Source organism: Anastrepha obliqua, chromosome 4 (assembly GCF_027943255.1).
Source record: "Anastrepha obliqua isolate idAnaObli1 chromosome 4, idAnaObli1_1.0, whole genome shotgun sequence".
Taxonomy (NCBI): domain Eukaryota; kingdom Metazoa; phylum Arthropoda; class Insecta; order Diptera; family Tephritidae; genus Anastrepha; species Anastrepha obliqua.
This window is the reverse complement of record NC_072895.1, coordinates 17,221,570-17,242,777: the sequence shown is the minus strand read 5'-3', so window position 1 is coordinate 17,242,777 and position 21,208 is coordinate 17,221,570. Positions and strand designations below refer to the sequence as shown.

At 35.8% G+C, this 21,208-nt stretch overlaps 1 protein-coding gene across 1 annotated transcript in view; it reads right to left on the bottom strand.

Moving 5' to 3' along the window:
* Positions 1–21,208, bottom strand: part of LOC129245093 (homeobox protein orthopedia) — a 49,085-nt gene that overhangs the window by 11,328 nt on the left and 16,549 nt on the right. The window contains exons 2-3 of the mRNA XM_054883075.1: positions 13,185–13,470; positions 10,777–10,906 (exon numbers count right to left, since the gene is read on the bottom strand). Coding sequence (XP_054739050.1) covers positions 10,777–10,906; positions 13,185–13,470 — 416 coding nt within the window. The remainder of the gene's footprint in view (positions 1–10,776; positions 10,907–13,184; positions 13,471–21,208) is intronic.

The window sequence follows — 21,208 nt, the reverse complement described above, 5'->3', positions numbered from 1 at the left end:
AATGCAAATGCATGAGAATTTTAATTGTTACAAGGACTACTATAACGTCGAGTTATTATTTGTATCATTTTCTGGCGCAGAGACGAAATGAAAAATGTGCCTAATTGTGCTAAAAGCTTTGCGTTATTCGTTTATGCGAAAAAAAAGAAAAAACAAACTGTCGGATGTGTTGCATGTTTCCGGGTAATTTTGTGTGCTGAGATGCTTGATGCCTCATTTCAACTGCAATGATAGATACTTCATGAATTTCTTTTGAACTTTACATAAATTAAAATAAAAAACAAATTGAAATGCAGAAGCCCCAAATGTCCCTGTGCTTGTATTCAATAACGGTCACGTAAGAAGAAGATGGAATTATGACCTCTACGAGCTGAAATATGCACTAAGGAAAAATAAATAAAATATTTATTAGATGACAACTGCATTCGATTTTCCAAGTCATACGTTTGGACGAAGCTGCTCCAATGAAAATATGAAGTACCTGCATGCAGCAACCCCGTTTAAACAAAGAAAGCATCTGTGCCTACGTTTACCATGGAAGAATCGAGTTCAGAAGGATCTGTCATCTGTAGGAATAACTGCAGAGCTGTCTTGTGCAAATTTACATATAAAACTTAAATTAGCAAGCATTCGGCATTCGGCCGCTCTGCGCTTAAGGCAAAATGCATACGAAAGAGTAGTGAACAATACAATAACAAATCAGCAGATACAGAAATCACAGATTAAACATTCTTCATCTTAGTTTTACTTCTTATTCCCGCTTATCCTGCTTAGTGGAGTTTTGTACCTAACGAACATAACCTAAAAGAGCAAATGTTCCTTTTGTTTTCAAAAATACTTAACAAAAACTTAATTTGAATAATGCAGAGCAATACAAAACAATTTAAAGTTTTATAGCATAAAAACAGTGCTTCAACCGCGTCAGTCCTTTTTACTTTGTTGCAGTTCGAAAATTATATTTATGATTTTTTAACACATTTGGGCTTATCGGACGTGCTTCCGATTACTTCAGGTCCGGCATTAGACTTGATGTTTTCATGCAAGGAGAGACCTTGAAGGCCATCTGTAGGCTGAAATACAATGGAAATTGTAAAAATATTGAAAAAAAGTATTAAAAAATTATAATAATATAAAAAATAGTAAAATGGGTTCGCTAGCCCAATACCCGGAATTTTCCTCTTCCGCCGGCCCTGCATGATGATGATGACTCAAGCCTACAAATAAGCCAAATTTCAAAAAAAATTTCACACGCCCAAAATACTTGCCTCACTTGACGTGGAGTCGGCTCTACTACACTCTGCCTGCAGGATACCCAAGCTAAACTAGCATTTAATTTTTTATATAATAGCTACTCTTATTGAAATGAGGAAGACATGTGATTGAAATTTATATCTCTATCTATAAAATTAAATCATCCGTGTTGGTGTGTTTACTGCGTTTTTATAAACTTATGATTTGCTCTGATTAACAGGCTGTTACCATTTATTTTCACAATTTCTAGCGATATCCACTACATAGCCGCCTTCAAAGTTTTTGTTCAAACAATTTTTCTGTTATACATCCATCTATTAATTCCAATAAAAATGTATCAGCTTATCAATGTAGCAATAAATGTGTGTGTGTACACTACATGTGTATTTGTATGGAAGTGTGTGCTCACAAGTAGTTATGGGCAAGAACATACAATATTTGTGTTCAGCCCTCCAACCCCATCAAAACAAATAATGATGGATATAAATATAAATTGTCTGGCACTAAACCAGTTAGTTACCAGCCAGTTCCAAGCAAACATACCAACATGCATACGGTGCACACATACACACACATGCATGCCACTATTGCCATGCATGTGAAACAACTCTGTTCGGGGTATTTACATGTGTGGCCAATGCGATTGTATCATTTTTTATGGATTTCATTTTTTGTTTTTTTTTTCAGTATTTTTTTCTCGCTCAATTTACCGCCAGTCGCTCATGTCCTTCCAAGTGCATTAAATCCGAAAATAATTGCCATCTTCATGCCAACATGTTATCCGCAGCGAGGGGCGCTGAATCCACGCGCCCCTTGAAATGCAGCACACATGGATGTGTGTATGTGTGTGTGTGCACATATTTATGTGTGAGAGAAGACACCACTCGCAAAGGATCATTTAATGCGCATACAAAACTCAATTGATTCAATGGCAAACAACAGCAACAATTACAACAACCACGCACGTACATATGTATGTAGGTATGTAGTTGAAAAGGGGCACAACATTAACGGGGAAAAAATTGCGGTACTTGTGAACGATTTACTGACTACTAATCGGTGTATTTAAAAATGTTACAACACGCTCGAGCAGCCGTTCGTACGGTTATTCTCTAGCGGCCAGTCGATTGACAACTGACTGGTGGTTACCTACGCGCAGGTTATGGGAAAACGATTGAAGTGCGCGCGAGTGTGAGTGTGAATGTGAGCGTTTATTATGTGATTTTTGATTTTTTCGCAAACAGAGAATATCAATGACCAATTTAGCTAACAAACAGATTTTTGATACGTAGATACCTACACACGTATCCATGTGTGTGTGTGTGCAAGTGCTGAAACATTTTTTAATCGCAGTTTTATGCTGTTGACGATAAGGATGTTACATATGTATGTATGTATATAAGTACGTGAAGGGATCAGTCACGAGTGCCATTAAGCACGTTACATACACAAATGTGTGTGTGTGTAAAGTCTATTGGTATTTTTTTTTTAACTTTTTTTTTTAATTTCACTAAATCCGTTTTTTTTTTGTTTTTTTATTTCGTGTTTAAATTTCCAATGCGCTGTTATCGCACTTTGTTGTTATTCGCTTTTTATTGCCATCATTATTGTCCTTATTGCAGTAAAGGGGATTGTACGCGCGTATTTTGATATGATTGATCAGCGTGCAGACACCAATGAGGAGAGGGAGCGGTGAAGTGTTGTTGGCATATGTTCAGACACTCGATGTTTATAACAAATCTGTTCGTGGCGTTGTTAGGTCAAGTTAATGCGACAACAATAACAACAAATTCTAAAAACAGCCAATTTTAAATTGGCCTTCACGGCCCCTTTTTTTTGTTTTAACTCAACACACATACATACATATAGACTGGTATGAGTTGTAGGTATGCCAATAATGGGAATTGAAAAAGTGATTGAAGTTAGGCTGAAGCGATGTTGACAAGATAACAGACTGCATAACTCGTACTCCGGTAAAGTAAAGGATGATCAAATTAGAAAATTAGTCAAACTAATATTATATTACGAGTACAGGGTGGTCTATATAGTGGTTTCTTTTTAAGAATTCCAAAATTATATTAGTTTGGAGAAAACAGGATTGATGGGATCGATATCTCGTAAAGTATCGATCCAATATTTTAAAGTTTATGCGCGTTGTCAAGGTGACATTTCACACTAAAAAAAATCGCTTGCTGTTCTTTGTTTGTTCCATTCAGTTGTGAGTTACAGGGTATTAACAATGGAAGTCAACAAAGAGAAAATTTGGTTCATTTTACAGTTTTTTTTTTTTTGATAAAGACGAAAATGCAAGCGAGACCGCTGAAATTATGAATGGTGTTTATGGTGCCGATACTGTAACAGCTGTGAACTAATTACGTACAATTTTGGTTTCGTCGATTCCGTTCTGTCAGTTTGATGTTCGAGATGCACCGAAGATGATGAAAGATGTCGAAAATGTCGATAAAAGCACAAACCGACAGGAGCTAAAGATCGACTATTAAACTGGTTTAAGCCATTTGACCCGAATGCCCGACATTTTTTATTTGGAGAAAATGGGCAACATCGACAAGAAAAAATTATCAAAAATCAACTAAATTTTTGAGACAGAGTTGGCAGGTAGGTAGCTAAAATGGTTGAAGTGCCGGTCTGGCACGCCTCAAGTAGCACTAAAGCGCCGTTTTGATACCAGATATGCAGATATCTACAGCCAGCCAGAGCCAGCCTGATGTAATGGAGAACATTGATGGGATATAAGTTGGCGCACTGCCCCAGGCTGTCGAAGAAAGAAGCACTCAGTGAGCTTAATCGTCTAGCCTCCGAACCCGGACATTTAAAGGGAAATTGTTGAACAGTCTCCTTATCTGAAAGGTCCACACAGCTTCTGCAATGGAGGTTAAAAGGTAATCCTAGCTTTTCCGCATGTGCGCCGATCATCCAGTGTCCGGTAAACCCAGCTATGAGTTTGGAAATTGAATGGCGAGGAGTCCAAAGGACTTTCTGAGTCCTTCGTATATCGTATGGGGGCCAAAGGGTTTTCAAAACAGCACAGGAAGAAATGGAGCTCCTTCTTTTCTGCGCTTTCCTGAGAAATAATTTGAGTAGTTCCCCTTTAGCAACTGTCAGGGGATGCCGATGCCCGGGTAGGAAGTCTCTGAGTCCAACTAAGTCCCCTTCCTGGAAAGCTCATCAGTAATTTTATTTCTCTCTATGTTCCTATGGTCGTGAAACCCAGATCAGAGAAATTTTACCTGCACCCAAGATATTTGATTGCACCCCTATAGGAGTATACTAGTTCCGTTCTGCACCATGGCGTTGTCAGAGCCTTGATCGCGGCTTGACTGTCGGAGAAAATGTTAATATCTCCCTCGCTCCCGCGTTCCCTAAGCATTTTGCATGCCTGCAGGATCTCAAAGACTTCTGCTTGAAAAACATTAGCAGTGTTCGGCAGTTTAAAGGAGATAGATAAATTGGCTGATTTAGAGAAAACCCCTGCTCTGACTCCCGATTCCATCTTGGAACCGTTAGTGAAGACAGAAATGCAAGCTTCGGTGCAGATTTTCCCCTCGCTCCAATCCTGCCTATTTGGAAAGATTGCCCTAGCACGACCCTCAAACTCTAGTTTGCGGATAGAGAGATATGTTCGAAGGTTGGAGAAATACGGTGTTAACTGCCCGAAAATGCTACCATGTCCCTTGAGAGATTGATTCCAGAGGCCAACCTACTTTAACCTGATTACACTTTGAGCTGCGATGGAAATGACGGAAAAGTCGATAGGAAGTAAGTGCAAAAGAACATTCAGGGCAGCGCTGGGGAACGTTTTACATGCTCCGGTGATGCCAATGCATGGAGATCTTTGCACTCTCCCCAGTTTATTAGCTTCCCACCAAACTAGGCATCTGTACGTGAAAATTGACAAAACCACTGGATTGTACATCCACAGTACGACCTGTGACTTGAATCCCCATTTTTTACCGAACATAGATTTACAGGAGTAAAGGGCTATACTGGCCTTCTTTACCCTATTTTCAATGGGTAGCTTCCAATGGAGTAAGAGAGAGTAAATTTCAACTTTATTAGAGTTTGATGGGCCATCAAACTGCGCACCCAATTATTTTTTTAATTGATTTTTTTTATATACATACATATTTCAAATTTTTATGAAAATTTGCGGAGTTCTTGTAAATTTTGTACAAAATTTAAAACGATATTTGTTCTAGACTGAATTATATTTTTGTAAAATATTCATAAAAATTAAAAAAATCAAAAAAAATAAGGAAAGAATTCATAAGAGTTAAAAAAATCAAAAAAAGAAAGTCAAAACTGGTCAAAATGTGGTGGTAGATAAATTTTTTCGTGAGCTCTACATCGTCCTAATAGTTTGAAAAGCGTTTGAGCGAACGGAAACCCATTTATTGCTACGTTGGAGTAGTCTGCTAAGTTAGAGGTTTGCTGATAAAATGGCAGTTATTTTTTTATTTAACTTATTTACTACTCAGAATAAAAAGACGCAAAATTTTTCTTCGCTCTAAAATGCATCGAAAAAAAGTTAGCTTCGCATTTGATGAAGTGCTGCTATTATCTTTCAAATTTTCACAACAAAACACTTAATGGAAATAAAAGATAATATTCACAATTAGATGGAATCCTTTCCATTCACATGGACCCACATTAGAAAAAAAAATAAACTAATAAAATCATCGAGCTTGCGCACCGTTATGTGAACTTTTCCACCAGGTCCCGTCACAAAACAAAATTATCGCCAAAATCAATTTGAAAAAATCAATGATACCATTCACGTGTACCTCAATTCAATCTAATGGAAAGCGTTATTAACAGCTCATCGTAACACTAATGAAAGGTGTTGAAAAAGCGTAGAAATCTCACCCCTCTCATATGCTCGTATGTATACACTCGCATGCTTGTATTTTAATTGCATAGCCTATATGCAGGCGCATACATTGTTAGCGCTAACATTTCTATCTCACTGCTACGTACTCACCCCAAATTCGTTGACTGCAAATGTTATGTATACACAAAACGATTTAAAGTGTTTTAACGCTATTTACAAAAATTTAATACCTCACCATTCGTTCTACCAGCAACCGCACGACAAAGCACACACAGAGTTGCTAGTAAATTAAATTCTCAACAGTGCGCATGGTAAGAGCTATCAGCTTTGGATAAGCGCAGAAGCGCGTGCAGGATGTATTTTGTTGGGCAGCAGCAGTAAATCGGTACTTGACGTTATTCTTATGCAAATTACGCTTACATACAAAAACACGAAACCAAGCAAATCGCCAGAGTGACGTCAATCCTTAATAATTTATTTTCCCCTATACTAATTGAACTGCTTCATACTCACACTCGTTTAGCACTCACACTTGCATGAATGTATGTTACATGTACAACAAATACATATTCAGTGGCTGCTTGATTGTTACAATTGTTGGAATGTTAATTTGCATAATCAGCAACATAATTGGCTCTCACTACTGTTATTGCTACTACTACGATTGCTTTGGTGGTGTACTTTGTATTCTACTCAGTGTTTGGTATCTCTTTTACCCACGTAAGCATGCATTCATTCGAGTAGGATGTGTGTGTATATGAGCATAAATGTGCTAATTGGCCTATTAATTGTTGCAATTATTGCGAAAGTAATAAATAAAAGTCACTTTACAATTAAACATCAATATTTATCCAGTTAATTTTCACTCAACATTATTATAACCAATTAAGCTGCATTTAATATAATATGCGATTATTTATTTACGTACGAGTATGAGGCAATGGTATTAAAAATGAACACTTTCAAATGAATTGAATAAAATAGAGCTACTTACAATAATATCAGCGCGACGTATTGCAATTTTTGATTAATTTTTTATTTGATTTTTTTTTTTTTTTTCTAAAACTATATGTAGTTAATGCTACAAAAAAGCGATTTCATTATTTTATACATTTGATAGAGCACCAGCACATACTTCCGAACACGCAACCCAATTAAACCATGAATATTAAATTTTATAGTCAATTAGATTCATAAACCTCTGAAATATCGGAAGATAAGCAAATAAATCGAGAAAAAAACGTCTAGTATAGGAAAAATTGAGTTTCAGGCCGTGTTTCAGTTCCTCACTCGTAACGTACTATCAATCAATATTTTCACTCACAATGTAGTTTGATGACATCGACAAAAAATGCATTCAAGAAATTTCTTCAAGTCCAAGTTTTACACTTCCGTGGCAATATTATTAAATAATGTTTATTTACAAATATGTACAGTGTAGTCTCTTTTAGTGGACGCCATTATTAGCAAAACTCTTCCCTTGGGAGGGCATTTTCTTACACCAAGTCTTTTGTATCGGAAGAAGTAACCCTCCTCGAATGGGCACCTCTCTTAGACGGACAAATGCTGATGGTGAATGCCCGCATAAGAGAGGTTTCACTGTATTTATTTGATGCTAATGATATTAACTGTGGTTATAAATGCGAAGAAATCTCATCAAATTCAAGTTGGGTGGAAAGAGTTGTATTTAAAACAGTGCTTGCGTTTCTATAAAATTTCTGTTTTTTTTTCAAATAATTTCACGTATACTTTTTGATTATATTTTCGAAGAATTTTTAGACCGAAATGTTGCTTTCGATTTATCTAATAGCCTAGGCAGGCAGTGGCGTTAAACGGGATTAGCGACTTAATTCGGAATTATCTCAGGAATTAAGTGCAACTAATGTGGATTGACAACTACACTTAATTCTCTTAATTCTAGCGGATTAGGGGAATTTTTGAAGGCAAGATTGCCGAAAAATTACACTTAAAATCTATTGTAAATGAAAAATAATGAAACTTTCGAAGAGAAGAACCAAAAATACTAGAGGCAATGTTAGTTTGCACTAACACATTCGAAATTACATTAATTTTTTTGACTTTGCGGAGCAGTTTGAGAAATTGTTAATTAAGATTATTTTTTAAATAAATGCTTATAATTATTTCTTAGTAGGCAGCCAATACCCGCACTTTTTGCCTGCGATGCATCTTTTACTGACAAAACTATCCAATAAGCAAATCAGCTGTGCACTTATCCGCGTAACAACCGTCTGTCACACAATTTCTACCACAATTTTAATCAAAATGTACTGCGCCGGTAAGTCCGATTACCGCCGCCGTCTGTTTGGGCTATAAAAGTAATAGGATAAAGCTTGTTGGAATAAAAACAAAACAAAGAAACAAAAACAAAAAACCTATATCCCCATGATGGGAAGCATAATGAGATGGCGCCTATCGTGGTACCGTTACTTTGCTCTAAGCGGATTTGACAATGAGTTACGTCATATTATTATAGCACTACTAGTATGGCCAGATTACCATTTTCGTAACTTGATTTGACAGTTCTATTGTTATTTAGTCTCGGAACTTTCGTTCTTTCTTCATGACATTTTTCTAGTCTGTTCTAATTAAAATGTAATGTTTATAATTTTGTAAACTATGATTTTTTTTTAAATTAGTTCGATAAATCCCTCAGTTTTATTTAGCTTTACTTTTTTTTTACATCTGGTCGCATTGTTCGCCATTGCAGTTGTTGTTGGCGTTCTTCTGCTTTCAGCAGTCAAATCTCTCTCTCGCTACTACAGTGTTGCCTAGCTTTGGATATAAAAACGTACTAAAATACCCATTTAAAGAAAATAAAATACCAAATTTTTGTTGAATTACTTAAAGAACTTTGTATGCGTGTCTTAAAAATTTGCGTTTTTTTTAATTCATATATATATATATATATATGAATTAAAAAAAACGCAAATTTTTAAGACACGCATACAAAGTTCTTTAAGTAATTCAACAAAAATTTGGTATAATTGGCGCGTACACCCTTTTTGGGTGTTTGGCCGAGCTCCTCCTCCTATTTGTGGTGTGCGTCTTGATGTTGTTCCATAAATGGAGGGACCTACAGTTTCAGGCCGACTCCGAACGGCAAATATTTTTTATGAGGAGCTTTTTCATAGCAGAAATACACTCGGAGGCTTACCATTGTCTGCCGAAAGGCGATTGCCATTAGAAAAATGTTTTTATTAATTTTGGTTTCACCGAGATTCGATTTTTTAATACATATATTGTGGTAATGTACAATTTAATTTATGAGTTTTTTGTTACTCTTTTAAGCGAATTTTCTATATTTGAGGTTATGTAACAAGATAAGGTAGTCTTTTTGTAAAAATGTCGTTATGGTTTCTTCAGTATTTTCTGGTATTTTTTTGTTGTTGCTTATTTTTACTATGAACACACCTCTTGATGCCCTATGTCCCAGCAAGGATTGAGGACCGGAAGAAACGATTACACTTCTATGGTTTTAATTCACATTCAGTAAATTCAAACGCTTTTTAAAATGTGTGAAAAGCTGTTCAATGCTAAGAAGAATTGAAAGAAGAAGATCTAATATTCTAACATAACTTTAAAAGAAGCAAAAATTAAATTTGCACTTTAAAAATATCAAATTTTATAAGAATCAACAAATTTTCATTAGCACTAAAATCTTCTCAGAGTGACCTTTTTTAACCTTCTTTTAACAGTTTTTTTTTTTTACAGTTTCGGTAGTTTTATATTAAAAAAAAAAAAAAAATAAACACCAAACCTAAAAATTTTTGCAATTTGGGTATAAAAAAGCACTAAATTTATTGCGAAGAGCAAATGGTTGGCAGCACTGCACAACTCGGCCAATGTGACGTCGCATACTCTCTGATGGGCGCAATCTTGTTTCTATCATTCTTGCTATATCTCTATGTATTGTTGCTTTTTACGTCTGGAAAATGAGCTTTGAAGCCTTTTGGAAATTTGTGGTTTTTTTAAGATGTGGGTAATTGAGAAATTTTCCCCCGTTTTTGTGGGAAATTTTACTGAGATTGCTATCATCGCTGGGTTGGTGTAGTTATGAGATTGCATACTGCCTATAACCGATATAAAAGTACTTATGAGAAGTCCCTCACGGGTGTCAGCCCGGGTATAATAATATAATTTTGTTTAGAAAAAATATTGCATAGCTAAAACTTACATATACCAACCCACACCAGCAATACCAGCAATCAAATATCTCATGTCGCCTCTTAAATTTCATCAGTTACAATAACAAAAAGGATTAAAGCAGAAACAAATGCATGTAAGTATCTCATCATCCACTTACAATCGAATTGACTCGCGTGATTGAACAATTGCACCATTAAGACACCCATTTTAGCCATTATAGGTGATATTAAAAGTTCTAAGTTCGGCAAGCAATCGTCATGGGAACATCAAAACACCAATAAAGTAGTTTGTATGCACGTTTTTTTTAAAGTAACCCCGCACTACAGCTATCATCATTGTTTGCGACTAAAATGCGCTAATCCGAAAGTAATTACAAAATCAGATAACAATTCCCGCGCTTCAGCCGGCAACAGTTGCAAGCGCATATAATCGTCGCTATACTTATACAAGTATATTTAGTATACGCGCGGAGTAGCAGATAATGAAATCGCAATTTGTCTTCTATTTACCTGTACACGTGCTTCGCTCAAATCCAAACGCATCGCCAGATCCTCCCTTGTGAAAACGTCCGGATACTGAGTCTTTTCGAAGGCGCGCTCCAATTGATGCAATTGAAATGTTGTGAATGTTGTGCGCGATCTAATGGGAGATTTCAAAGAAACAGAAAGAAAGGAAATTAATATTATTGTAAACGTAGTACAAAATAAAATCAAATAAATTAGTTCATTCGATGAGCGCATTACCCTCAATGAATAAAGAAGCCGCTTTGGTGATTTGCAAAGAAGTTAAATGTAAGCCGATCGCTTTTTACATTTTTTATTTATTTATTTGTTTATTTAGTTCTTAACTGTTTGAGAGTACAACGAAAGAAACATTAAAGAATTTTTTAAGCGGATTTTAATTCAAAATTAAAAAATGGCACAAATAGAAAGCATTTCAATGAAGCGTTCGAATCGAATCGATCGAAGTGGGGACTAGGCGCTGAATTACTAATTTGATTGAAGTCATAAGCGATTGCAACAATTTTTTGCTAATTTTGAATAAGATCGAAAAAAATTGTCTTCATTCTTCCTTTTGATTTATTCTTCATAAATTTTTCATTCTTTTCTTCAGCATTTTTAACTGAATTACTCATTAAAGTCACAAGCGATTGCAACAATTTTTTCCTGACTAAAAAACACAAAACAAAAAAAAATAATAATTGGCGCGTAGACTTCTATTAGGAGTTTGGTCGTGCTCCTACTTCTATTTGGGGCGTGCGTCTTGAAGTTGTTCCACAAGTGGAAAGGGACCTACAATTTTAAGCCTACTACGAACGTCATTTTTTTTTATTTTTATGAGGAGCTTTTTCATGGCAGAAATACACTCGGAGGCTTGGCATTGCCAGCACAGGCAACGATCGCTATTAAAAAAACTTTTTCTTAATTTTGGTGTTTCCCATTCGGCTATGGCGTTTGTGTCTACCTAAAAGATGAAGTCCAAAATAAAAAATACTGACGTCATAAAAATGCTGAAAAATCAACATTCGAAACGCCTTATTAAAGAGGCGAGAAAAGACGAGAATTTCCTTTACAACATTGGTTATAAAGCGAGGTGTTTCCAACCTGAAACTAAGACCCCAGACGTGCCACCACCAAAAAAATCGCGTTTGGAGAAGCCAAAACTCAAATCGATGCTCATTTGTTTTTATGATTTCAAGGGAATTGTCCACAGGAGTTCATGCCAATGGGCCAAAACATAACGCAATTTTCTATCTTGGCGTTTTGAAGCGTTTGTTGCATCGCATTCGTCGAATTCGCCCTGAATACCGCGAAGCAGGAAGCTGGCGCTTATTGCATGATAATGCGACATCTCTTCGATCCACTCTTGCGACTGATTTTTTAACTGGAAATCACATTTTAACCATCAATCACTCACCGTATTCGTCTGATATGGCTTCCTGTGACTTCTACCTATTCAGAAAATTGCATTTGGCCATAAGAGAAAAACGTTTTGCGTCCATAGAGACCATCCAAAGGGTTTGTGCCGACATCCTGAAGGACATTCCGGTCAATGACTTGAAACATTCTTACGAAAAGCTTTTAGATCGCGGGAACCAGTATACCAAGGCCAGAGGAGACTATTTTGAATGAATAAACTCGAAGTTATTAGAACAAAGCTCCTATCGTTTTTATTTTAGCTCAGTCTTGTTTATTTTGAACTTCACCTTGTAAGATCCAAAAATTAGTCTCTATTCTTCCTTTTGATTTATTTTTCACAAATAAATTTATTAATCATTGCTTGTTCGACACTTGATTTCTGTCATTGGATTGCAACCTCAAAATATTTTTATAGTGTTTTGTATTCCTTTAAACCACTTTAAAGTGTTTTTGTTTTTGTAATCTTTAGTCAAATTAGTCACCCAATCTGAAGATTTATAATTTTTGGAAATGGCCTCGTACGTCAATCATATTAGATGCTTGTGAACTGGACAAGCAATGAAGAGCGTAAAGATTGTACGGTCACAGCAAGAACCTTCTATAGAGACCCTCACTGCTCAAAAACAAATCAGACTTCACAGTCCCCGACCTCAACTTCAAGAAAGACTTTACGGTACGTTTGCCACCGAGAACCGAATAGAGGAAAGGGAAAGTGATTGGTAGATTTGGTGTCGACAGTTACACTGACGGTTCTAAGATGTACTGTGGTATGGGAGCTGACCTCTATTCGGAACCGCTCAACTTATCCAAATCAATTCGACTTCCTATTATAATTTATTCATTAGCACCCTTATAATGCATCTACTCGAAATATCCAGTCACGCATAGATGAGGATTAGTCGAGATGACAAAGTGATTACAGTTCCCACAACAATTTACACATACATAACACACACACACATATACATATATAGATATGCACATATATACAAACATACCTTCGTACTTTGCGCGGTCGCTCCATATCACCCATGTCATGTCCATTGTTGAGGCTATTCGACAGTTCATCATCGTTGTCCACATCAAGGCCATTATCCATATTAGTTGGCGATTCGTCGCGTTGATTTAAATGATGGCTATGATGCAAGGCATTGATATTCATTGCGTTATTGCTGCCGTTGCTGCCATTACTTGAATTGTTGCTAAGATTGTGGCTATTAACGGTGTTGTTACTGTGACTGTGCAAAGCGTGCAATTGGTGGTTGCTCAAGGACTCTGTAGAATCTGAAATTGGAAGATAGATAGAGCGGTGTAAAATGTTTGGTAAATATGCAGATACAAATATGTTTAACTCTCTATTCTCGTTCGTCCATCGACACCAAAGAAGTTTCACTTCAAAAACAAAATTAAAAAAATTAAAACTCATGCACATTTTTTTTTCCTTTGGAGAACATGTGCTACACCTTCAAGCGGAAAATTATAAAAAATCAACAAGAATTTTTGGCCACTTCAAAAATACTCGTTATTGTAGTACTAAAATTTAATGGGCTATAAAACTGTGTACAAACTTTTTTTAATTATGATTAAATTTTTTTATATTTTTATGAAAATTCATAAACTTTTTATAAAACTTATACGAAGTGTGAAACTTTGATTTATCTGATACTTTTTTAGAATGAATTATATTTTTATAGCTAGAACCCGAATGAAATGTTTAAGAGCTCTACAAAATGACAGGTTAGAATGTCTCCCGGGATTAGAGCTGCAGAGCTTAGATTCGCAAAAGACGCAGGCTTATTAGAAGAAGCTTACTATAAGGAAGCGTAAGGGTCTAGCTTCATCTGGCACACTGAGGAACAATAGGTCTATGTGATAGCTTTCAGCCAGCCAGGTCAACGTAATCTAACCTAAATTTTTGTAAAATATTATGAAAATTAAAAAATCACCAGTACTTCTCGAACTGATCAAAATGTCAGGCGTCTAATTACGTGAACGCAGTTGTATATGAATTTTTTCATTTTACTTTAAGGGGGTATTCTGGTCTAGAAATTTGAAAAAAATCGATTTTTGTTTTGCATATTTTCAAATTTTAGACCTTCAAAAATATGCTCTTCAACGGATTTTTCAAAATTCGAATTATTTTCGGAGATACAGCGGATTTTGTGATGTGGCGTCTACGCCGGCCGAGTGGAGCGAATCGCACAATGAATGGCAGCTTTTACCGGACGACTTGATGACTCGTTCTTTCCAGAAAATCTTTTGTATCTCACACACTACCTTTATTTATTCTATACATATATGTATATATACTTTATACTTCTATAATATATACCTGGAAATATATCGCCGATTAATCCAGAGTGAGTAGTAAATAGGTATTATGATCTAAGTTATTCTATTGGAATTGTTGCTCAAACTTCAAACGCGATTTTCTCAAAACTACTTTTTTTGAGATGGTCGTCAGATATCTCAAGTTCTACTTGACCGATCGCTTTGAAGTTTAATAAGAATTTTTTCAATTTCAATTTATTCATTTTCATCAATTAAAGTATAACTCAAACAGATTACTAATACTAAAGCTTAAATATAATAGTATATATCGCACCCTAAATACAAAAGGGTCACAACTCAAAATGAGCAGAAGCTCAAATATGAACGAGACATTATCAATAAAACGGTCCGCGGATGACATATGGCAAAAATCATTTTTTTGTTTTTTGTTAGGACTGTTATAAGCTTACATGGCAAATTTCAGCGTGATATGTCACATAGTTTATTTTCTGTGCTACTGTAAACAAGTCAAGCTCGAGTGTGGAAAATTTTGAGTTGTGCCCCTTTTGTATTTAGGGTGCGATATGGTAAACAATACGGTGAGATACATTAATCACAATTCAAAAAGTGTATCTCCAGATTAAGTTTTGATTTGAAAGTCTCTCGTGAGTTAGAGGGAGTATATATCTAAACTTTTGCCTGATTGATTAGACTGCCTTATACAACGTGCAAGCGGTTCATTTCGACTAAAATTGTTTCCACGACAGTCGGTTCTACGTTACCGAAACGACCCGGATTTATATCCGGCCAAGGACTGTCACCCCAGCAGCATTTCCCGTAAGTAAGTATGGGGAATGTTTATGCTGCTACAACAACAACAACTAAAATTGGCCTTGTGATAAGGTAAATGGAATATATTTCTGAGTCTAAGGTTACGAGTGGGACAATTAAAAAGTATTAGCTTAAGCAAGAAGTTACATTTGATACGGTTCGTAACTATGTCCCTTATAAACATTACCGATGAAATTTTTCTCCACATTTCTAAAGTTGGCAATGCTAACAAAAGACATCTACTTTTATATGCAGGCAAACTGCCAGGCCAATGAAGTGAATGTGATACGTTTTTGAACCTTCTCAATTCTTAAAGATGAACCCATATAGAATGGATCCCAAATAATGCTGCAATATTCGAGGTTTGATCTCACATGAGAAATATACAAATTCTTCAGCGTAGAAATATCCTGGAACTCCCTTGAATTCCTTATTACAAAGCCAAGCATAGATCTAGACTTGGCAATCATAAAGTCTACATGTTTAGAAAACGACATTTTCGATGACATCCCCAAGTCTTTTTTCATAAATTTGTTTGAGGGTTTTGAGGGTGGTAGTGCCCAACTTGTAATCGAAATTAATCGTAACTTTTCGTCTACTGAATAACATGTGCTGACATTAACCAGCATTAAGAGGCAAGGAGTTATCATCACACCAAGCTTCCAATTTTGTTAAGTCTTCTTGAAGTCTTATGCAGTCAGTTACGTCCTCTACCCGACTGTAAATTTTATTATACATCTATCTATCGCACCTGCCTCGGATTTTGAAAAAATTTAAGTATGAAGTATTTTTAAAAAATTTGAAAAGGTAAAAAAAGAGGGTCAAAAAAATGTCTTTTTTCAAGTAGACGCCATTTTGTGAATTTTTTTTTTTTTTTTTTGATTTGGCGTAACCCGATAGCGACATCCTAACTAATGGAGAATTTGTTTATTTTAGATCACTACAAGGGTTGGAATCATGTCAACCATGGAGCACTGTTTTTTATGTAGCCCCCACTCCGTCGGCCTGTAATTCCACATTTTTTTTTTTTTTATTAATTTTTTTTTATTAAATTTTTGTATACCCAATATTAATAAAAACCATAAAAAATGGATAAAAAAAATGTTTTTTATTTTTTTATCTTAGTTTTAAAAATACCTAAAGTTAAAGCGTCTAGACCAGAATACCCACTTAATATCTCTTTCTATTTTTTCGATAAATGGCGGGGACAATCAATCGATATTTTCACTACACACCTCGTATTCGGTACCAAGTTATTGGTTGCCAAAAATATTTCTGCTGGCATTGGTTCTGGCAATAGGTGATATAAATACCAAGTAAGCAATAGAGGGTACTCGACTTTAATAGTAAATACAAGAAAATTAAAAAAAAATAAATAAAAAGTCTGCCAAAAGCTACTTGATGATTTCTTTCAAATAATCACAGCTGCCCTCATTATTCGTATATTTTATCGGAAGCACCTTAAAATTTTCCCAAGAATATGCACTTTAATCGGTTTTCTGAAAAATTCGAGATGTTCCTACCCCTTAAAATGTGAAATAGTTTATCCGTTCGGTTAGTAAAACTCACCTAATTCGTTAAATGAAAAAATTAGCGGTATAAAATTTATTCAATTTCCACGATGATTTCTCTTAGCGAAGTCTTACTGTGCTAAATAATTGCATAATTCACTACACACCTTTGGGGTGGTTGTGATTAATTCAAATTAATAGCATTAAAATGTCTACAAAGCAAACCTACTAAGCATTAATGACTCGCATAGACGCTTAGAGGATTCACATAAGCAGATATGTATGTGTGGATGTATGTGAGTGTGTGTGTGTTGTGGCATACTCCCTAATTCGCGCATAACCTCACAAGCCCACTTTTCCGCCCATTCTCAAGCTCAACGTACGAGTATAAACAAACAAATAAATTCAACCCGACTTCTCATCGCCACTAAACAATTGAAAATTTCTTGTTCAAATACTTCACGAAATAATTTTCAAACAATAGCAACAACAAATGAGCTCAATGACTTTACTATTCACTCCTTGTGCGCATTCGCATTCGCATTCATATTCGTATTAGTGTTTTTTTTTTTTTAATTTTTTTTTTTTGCCAATTGTGCACTTCTTTCTTTGCCGCCGCTTTACACACAACTGCTCTTCTTCTATTTATTAGTATATTTGCCATTCCACTCGATCCGGCAAACTATGCGTCGTATTTGCCGCTCGTCGGTCGGTGCAAAATTCAAAATCAATAAATCAAAAGAATTTTTTCGGTAAACACACACAATTGCCAAGTGTGTAAACAATGGGTTAAAAAATTGCAAATTCAATTCAATTCAATAAAAAAAAATTATTCGATGTGTTGTTGCCTCGCTTCAATTGAGTTTCGATTCGGTGGCTTTTCAATTGAATTTGATTTGAAAGAAAAAGTCCATTGAAGAGTGTAAGTATTTAAGTATTTTGGCTAAGTGCATATATGTATTGATTTCTGTGAGTGTATGTGTGTGTATATGCGAGTTCATATACCTATGTATGCACTACACATAAGGATGAGTGTGTGTGTCCATGTGAAAAGGAGCATGTAAGTATGTGTATGTATGGGTGTATGCTCATGAGCTTTGAGTTGCAATTTCCTGCGATGGAAAAGCCGCCAATTTGAAAATTCGGTTGAGTGCAGAATAAGTTTTTTTTCTAAGATGTAGAAATTTATTCAAAATCCAAACTTTATTGAAATTTGATCTTTAAGTAAAATATTAACACAACTAAGGTAAAAGGCATAAAAATTTATTTGAAGTGATAAAGATAGTTATTGCACAATGGCTCCGTCAGGGAACTCCCTCAGACCACTGAAGAGAAGAGGCAGCTGATTGTTTAATTGCATGAATTATTACAGGAATTGGAAATTTAATGAACAGAACGCATTCTATTGGGTATGAGAATAAGTTTCCGCCCTCGTAAAAGAGGTATCGCTGCTGATACTATTTTTGTGTTCGTTGTAGTAATATACTGGTGATATGAAGGTGTCTCCGTGAGGCCTCGATCGCAGTAGTTGATGTTCGATTGAAGCGTAAAGATCCTTTTTTATCTAACGTCAAAAATGTCTACGTTCGTCCCGAAAAAAGCAGCATTTGCAAAAAGTCATCTTCAGCTTCATTATTACCTTTTCAAGAAAAGTGCAACTGAAACGTGTCGTATATTGATCAATATTTACGGTAATCACGCTCCATCAAATACCACTTGTGAGTGGTGGAGTGGTTTCGACGCTTCCAAAGTGGCAATTTCAACGTGAGTGACAAAGATGGCGAAGAGGCACCGAAAAAGTTCGTAGATGCTCAACTACAACAATCATTGGATGAAGACGCATGTCGAACCCTTGATGATATGTCTAAAGAGTTGGATGTTGACAGATCAACCGTCGGTAAACGTTTGCACGAGATTCGAATGGTCCAGAAAGCAGGTAACTGGGAGCTACATCACTTGGAGGAGAGGGATATCGAAAGACGTTTGCTAACGAGTGAGATGCTTCTTGAACGGCAGAAAAGAAAAGGTTTTCTGCATCGTATCGTCACTGGCTATGAAAAATATATGTATTATGATAACCCTAAAATGTCGAAAATATTGGAGCCTGCCAAGTGAATAGCTGCCAGGTCCAGCGACAGCGAAAGAAAATATTCATACTTCAAAGGTTATGTTGTGCATCTGGTAGAATCAGAAGGGTGTCATCTATTATGAGTACGAGCTCTTTAATCTATCTTAAACCATCACTAAATGCGTTTGAGTCCAGCTCTCAAAGAAAAGCGGCCGGAAATGCGCGGTAAACATGACGAACTGACAACGCCAGCCCACACGTTGCTAAATCGATCCAGAAATATTTAGAGGGACTGAATTGGGAAATCTTACCTCACCGGACGTATTCACAACACATTGCATCTTCGGATTACCATCTGTTCCGATCAATGCAGTCAGCCCTTATTGGAGAGCGGTTCACTTCTTATGGGAGCATCGCAAACTGGCTCAATGAATGAATCAAGTCAAGGGAACTCAAATTTTTCTTCAGAGGAAGCCATATAGCCTTTGGGTCAGCTGTGGAACTTAATAATATGTTTAGGAAAAACACTAATAAAATAGTTTGTTATGAAATAGTTCGAAATGTATTGTAAAAAACATAACTTCCATGGGCGAAATGCGCGAAATATGCCCTTTATTAGTCCGAAAAGCAAGAGCGGCACCGGATTTTTATCACAAAAACTTCTTTAAAACACTAGAACATAACTAAATCACTACTTTTTGTACTTATTTTATTATTTTAAGATATTATTCTCTGATGAAAGAGTTAAGTCTGCAGAAAGCATAATACTGAATTTGAGCTCTGGAAGAAAAAGGCTACTGTGAAGCTGTGGAAATGAAAACTAAGAAATAAAGTTTTTCGTAACACAAAATGGGCTGAAAGAGCTCAAAACCGAATGGTAAAATATTTCACCAGACATACCTAAAAACGTGGTAGAATCTATGACAGGACGTCTATGCCAAAATGCAGGGATAAAGGCCAAAAGCTTAGCCACTCTCATCAGGGAGTTTTTTTATAATATTTTAAAGGCATTCAATTTTGTACGATTTCTTGGAATAAAAATGTTGTATGTAAATTAAACTCTAGACTCTAAATAGACTCTAGTAGACTCTAAATAAATGACAAATACGGTTTGTTTTTTTTCGAAAATAATTAGTTTACATTTCCGAAATTCTATATTAAAATTGAACAGCAAATATGTACGATTAAGCGTTTGAGCCACTGTATGAAACAATAAGCGCATTCAAATATTTTAATGCATACTTTAAGACGCGAAAGCAATGGAATTACATAATACCGTGAACGGTATGTGACTTCATTGTGAAATCAGTGTGAAAGGCCTACAGTTATACGCGGCTATAGTTCACCTTTTAGTGGTAATTAACAGGACAAAGAAATTAACACCTCGATTTGCGAAGTAAACAAAATTCGTTGAGTGAGTGAAAAATATTAAGTAGAAGCCCTAGGCATCTTATTGGGCAGTCTAAGCAATATTTTGACTAAAGTATTGGGTTTCAGAAAGCTGTGTGCGCAATGGGCGCCCCATTCGCTAACAATGGAACAAAAAGACATTCGAATGCGAGTTTCTCTGCAACTTTTGAAATGTTTTCGAAAGGATACAATGGATTTTGTGCATCGATTCATCACTATGGATGCAACTTGGTTCTATTACCATGATCCTAAATCAAAACAAGGGGCTAAAGAGTGGTGTCAACCTGGTTCTTCTACTCCGAAACGAGTTCGTGTCCAAAAATCGGCCAAGAAGGTGTTAGCATCGGTTTTTTGGGATGCGAAAGAAATTTGGTTTTTGGATTACTTGCAAACTGCCAAAATATTCTGAATATTATTGTAACCTTTTAGACCAGCTGAAGGAATAAATTCGCTAATTTACAAAAGCAAAAAAATATGTTTCATCGGCACAATCCAAAGTGTCACAAGACCATTTTGACAATGACGCAAAAATCCACGAATCCAGTATGAATTGTTGGAACATCCATCGTATTCAACAGATTTGGCCCTTAGCGACTTCCATCTATTGCCAGAGTTAAAAAAATGCATGCGTGGAAAGCGTTTTTCATCAAATAATGAGGTCATAACAGCTGTGGAAGCGTATTTTGTTGCCTTTCCAGAATCTCACTTCAGGGATGGAACTCATAAACTGGAATCTAGTTGGAACAAGTGTGTAGACGTTCAGGGAGACTTTACTGTATTATTATTATTATTATTATTTATTATTATTTATTGTTCCACTTTCTTAAAATAAACATTACATTTCATTTTTAATCATTAACATTAGAACGTACGACACTGACACTAGGTCGTTTGTCGGAAGAAAAAAGAAAAAACAAAATCTTACATTTTA